The sequence below is a fragment of the Pteropus vampyrus genome, unplaced genomic scaffold, assembly GCF_000151845.1.
Source record: "Pteropus vampyrus isolate Shadow unplaced genomic scaffold, Pvam_2.0 Scaffold319, whole genome shotgun sequence".
Taxonomy (NCBI): Eukaryota; Metazoa; Chordata; class Mammalia; order Chiroptera; family Pteropodidae; genus Pteropus; species Pteropus vampyrus.
The window spans coordinates 229867-234209 of NW_011889100.1; the positions used below are offsets into that span (position 1 = coordinate 229867).

The 4343-nt window shown below is 44.6% G+C and overlaps 1 protein-coding gene and 1 long non-coding RNA gene across 2 annotated transcripts in view; both read left to right on the forward strand.

Annotated features, from left to right (window-relative positions):
- The window catches only part of LOC111730536, a 2967-nt gene extending 1833 nt beyond the window's left edge, over positions 1 to 1134 (forward strand). Inside the window, exon 2 of the long non-coding RNA XR_002776730.1 lies at positions 3 to 1134. This is a non-coding gene — a long non-coding RNA (uncharacterized LOC111730536). The remainder of the gene's footprint in view (positions 1 to 2) is intronic.
- SETDB1 (SET domain bifurcated 1) overlaps positions 1 to 4343 on the forward strand; it is a 23366-nt gene that overhangs the window by 15609 nt on the left and 3414 nt on the right. Inside the window, exons 15-16 of the mRNA XM_023521845.1 lie at positions 3559 to 3728; positions 4298 to 4341. Coding sequence (XP_023377613.1) covers positions 3559 to 3728; positions 4298 to 4341 — 214 coding nt within the window. The remainder of the gene's footprint in view (positions 1 to 3558; positions 3729 to 4297; positions 4342 to 4343) is intronic.

Here is a 4343-nt window from a genome sequence, read left to right on the forward strand (position 1 = left end):
AGGTAATCTTAATTTTATAGCTGTATGAGTGTCTAATAGATTGTGATTTACTGTGGCAAGTGAGATGCATTCAGAGAGGAGAAGATGGCAGAGACCTGATTATTTAGGACTTTGTAAATCGAATGAGAACTGTAGTCAAATTCATGGTGCGATAGGAAATTTGGAGAATTTTAAGGAGTCAAATGATCTGCCTTTTGAAGATTAGATTGGCTTCTGTATGGACAATAGGTTGTAGAGCAGCAAAAGAAGAATTTGGAAGGTCAGTTAGGAGATATAAGTGAGAGGGGGCGGTTGCTGGGGCTGGACTAAAACGAAAGTGTCCGTAGGGATGGAAGAAAGATTCGGGGTGCAGTGGAGGTAGAGCCACAGAACTAGGCAGATCGACTGTAGAGTAGAGGAGGAAAGAAACAACCAAGGACAGTTCCTACATTGTATATTTGAGCAACTAAATGGATGTCGGTGCTTTTTACTGAGCTGGAAGACGATAGGAGTCGAGGTCGGAGTGAAATTCCGCTTCTGTTCTAGCCATGTGACGTTTGAGATTCATGTTAGACAGTCCAAGTGGAAGCGCCCAGGCAATGAGGTTTCCGAGACGTGTAAAGGCTGCGTAGGGTGGTGTTTAAAGTTTGGATGGGTTCACTTAGAGTATTGGTGACAGAAGAGAAGGGGGCCTGAGAGTGAGCCCCAGGCTCTGCACCCAGAGATCGAGCAGTGGAGATGCAGCCAGCATGTGAGGGTGAGGACAGGTCAGGGGAAAGAGGACAGTGAAGGACTGGGACGTAACCTAGTAAAGCGGTTCCATAAGATCGTGTGTGCTGATGAGCCTAGTGCTCCAGATGTGTAAGTAGTAGAACAGAACAGAGGACAAGGACATCAGTGAAATAATGCACATGTTTTCCTATAACAGAAGGGTCTGTGTTTCCAAATTTAAAGAGCCAATCGGGTCCCAGCACAATGGATGAAAATAGGTCCCCACTAAAACTCCAGGTAATAAAATGTGATCACTGGTCCCACAGAACACTGAGGACAAAAGGAAAATCCGAAAAGCTTCTAGAGAGAAGAAATAGATTACCAAAAAAAAAAAAAAAGATTTAAAATGACTTCAGCCTTCTCAAAATAACATTGGAAGCTAGATGGCAATTAAGGAATCCTTTCAGAATGCTAAGGAAAAATTACTTCTTAGAGTTCTAAACCCGAGCAGACTATGAGTGGAGTGTTAAAGTAGGCCAAAGGCGTATGAAACGCCTCGAAAATTTCCATTATTCCTCTTCGCAGAAAATTACTGAAAATGTTTACTCAAGTGAGGGGAGAAAGTCAAGAGAGAGGAGGGCATATGGATTCAAGAAACAGGATCCAACTCAGAAGAGGGGCGAGGGGAATTCCACAGATGACAGTGCAGGGGAGGAGGCTTCCAGGCCGACAGCTGTGTGCCTGGGGTAGAGAACAGCCAGGATGGCAGCAGGCCAGACCCGGCTGCAGGAGATACTTCGGGAAAACGAACAGTTTGATAAAAAACCTTCTGTGTGCAAGTATGTTCAGAGCAGTTCGAGACACTGGGGAAATCAGGAGATGAATTTGTGCTGAATACGTATTAAAAACAAGCAAAGGAAAAGATAGTTACTAGCTTTAGCTGCATCACTGTAGTAGTTAGTTTTCATCATAAGCAACATTTGAATCTTTTAACACCATTTATAGACTTAATAATGCTGGGTGGTAGATGAGTGTTCATTGTACATTTTTTATATGTTTGAAACATTTCATAAAAACGTTTTCAAATAACCACAAATGATAATGTCGCTTCCCTGCTGAAAACTTTCTAAGAGCTTCACTACTACACTTTGCATTTCATTCCGGCTCTTAATCTTGGGTCACAGGACACTGTACTATCTTGCTCCTTATCTCTCTCCCTCCAGAACTGTTCCAGCCACACAGATACCCTTCAGTTCTGGATCCAGGTCACACAGTGCTTGCCAGCCTACCTCGAGGCCCTCTGCGCCTCCTGTGCCCCCTTCTTGGCCTCCTTCCACTGTTCTCTGCAGTTATCTTCTTTAACCTTCAACTCCTTCAGCTTGAGTCTCACCTCCTCAGAGAAAACTCTCCTGGTCCCTCTAAAACTAGGTCATCTTCACTCCCTTAGTTCTCTCATTGAGCACCCTGTTTGTGTCCTTTATAGCATCTGTGACGACTTTTGTCTCTTCTATTTGGTGACTTGTTTCTGTCCTGTCTTTTCCATTAGAATCTAAGCTCCATGAGGTGGGGAACCTCATCTGTCTTGCTCCTCGTGGTATCATCAGCAACTAGTTACCCTGTGCCTGTCACGTAGTAACAACTCAAACAGATTTTGAGTGAATGATCTCAGTGTAGCTACTCAGAAAGTTTCATCTAGTGGTGATTAAACCTGAGTCCAAATTCTGGTCTCATCCCTCCCAAACTGATCCTGTTTTATCAGTAAACGGAGAATATGAGCGCCAACCCCCCATCCCCATCCCCATCCCCAAGGGGGTTTTAAGGCACTGAACAAAGTTGTTTCATGATACGGTGCTGGTTCTGTGGTGGTTTCGTGAAAATTCATTGAGCTGTAGACATGTCTCTATTTTTCTCTGTGTGCTTTATGCTTTAATGATCTTCTTAAAGTTAAAAAAAAAAAACCTTTTAGGGCTACTTTGAGGATAGACTAAGAGAATGGAAGTAAAGCATTGACGTAACGCCGGACGGAGCAGTCGTTCAGTAAATGGAAGCCGCTCTTAACACCTCTGCCAGAAAGAAACAGCTAATGCCACCGCCAGCTCATGGGATGTGGTCCTTTCCCCACATGACCCTCTCCCTTTAATCTACATGCCAGGAAAATAAGTAACGTCCTAACACTGAGCGCGGCAGGTAGAGCAGAAACACCGAAACCTGAAAAGATGAGTTTTCTCACTGTAACTGCCTCCTTTAATGTTGACTAACTTCAGTAGTTTGCTTTAAAAATAGTTATTAAATTTCTTAAACTAGCTATAGAAGATGAGCTCCCTGAGGTGACAGTTTATCAACTTTTCCACTGCTGTGTCCCCAGTGTCTAGCACAGCTCTTGGCCTTTTCATAAATGTTGAGAGTAGAGGAATGAAACTCAGTGTCACCAAAAAAAGAGAATCCCGTGAACTTGAGCGCCAGTTCCTCCTCTTGACTCCTTTGGCATCTATTGTGTTGGCTTCTGTTTTTCTTACACATCTTTATTTGAAGCGTCTGTTTCTACAAGTTGGCCTAGCTTATCTACCTATTTTCGTGGCTCTTAATCTGTGTTCACGTCATAGTTGCTTAGCTTTTCTCTGGGTTAGTCATTCTGGTATTCACTGTTACTAACTGTAGTGCTATAAATATCTATAAATCACTTTTCCCCCTTCCAAATTATTTCCTTGGGCTATATTCCCAAATGCATCAGAGCTCAGGCGGTTCTGTAAATCTGCTCACTTAGTCACTGCCTAAGTGATGACGGCACCTTGAGAGTCATAACAGTTCTGTGGATTTAATGGATGCTCTAGTGGTCATGTCTTGATTGATTTTATTGTAATTTCCCAGAGTTTATGAGTGTAACAAACGCTGCAATTGTGACCCAAACATGTGCACAAACCGGTTGGTGCAGCATGGACTACAGGTTCGGCTACAGCTGTTCAAGACGCAGAACAAGGGCTGGGGTATCCGCTGCTTGGATGACATTGCCAAGGGCTCCTTTGTCTGTATTTATGCAGGTTGGTGATGAAAGGTTTGCTTTCCTGGGTTAGGACGTGGTGGGGAATCGAATCAGACAAGTTTGAACGTAAGAAAAAATGCTTGACGTGGGAACTGGGAGTAAGAGGCCGGGATTTTCTTCTGTTAAGAACATGACAAGTGATGTGCTTGTCCGGGTGGACGAGGGAGGGACAAAAGTGCTTCTTCATAAGGATAAGAATGACAAGAGACGAAATCGTGGATGTGAGGTTTCGGAGGGACGTGACAGCAGAGTGCGGGGTAGCATTTCTCCCACGTCACTGCCCCATCACTCCACTGCACCCTGAGGGCCTTCAGTGCAGCCGAGAGCTCGCTCTCGCTAAACAAAGAGGAAGAATGGGAAGGCAGGAAGGGCAAGATTTAAGACTGTAGTAAGCTCCCTGTACTCTCCCGCTGAAGACACGAAGGAGGAGGTGTCACCAGAGAAGTGAGACCCCACGTTGGGGGCGTTTGACTCTGTGCGGGTGGGCCGGGTGCTGATGGAATGACCCCTGTTCTTTCCAAAAGAGCCTCATGACCCTGGAAGGCCTTTAATTCTCTTCCTTCCCAGGCAAAATTCTGACAGATGACTTCGCAGACAAAGAGGGCCTGGAAAT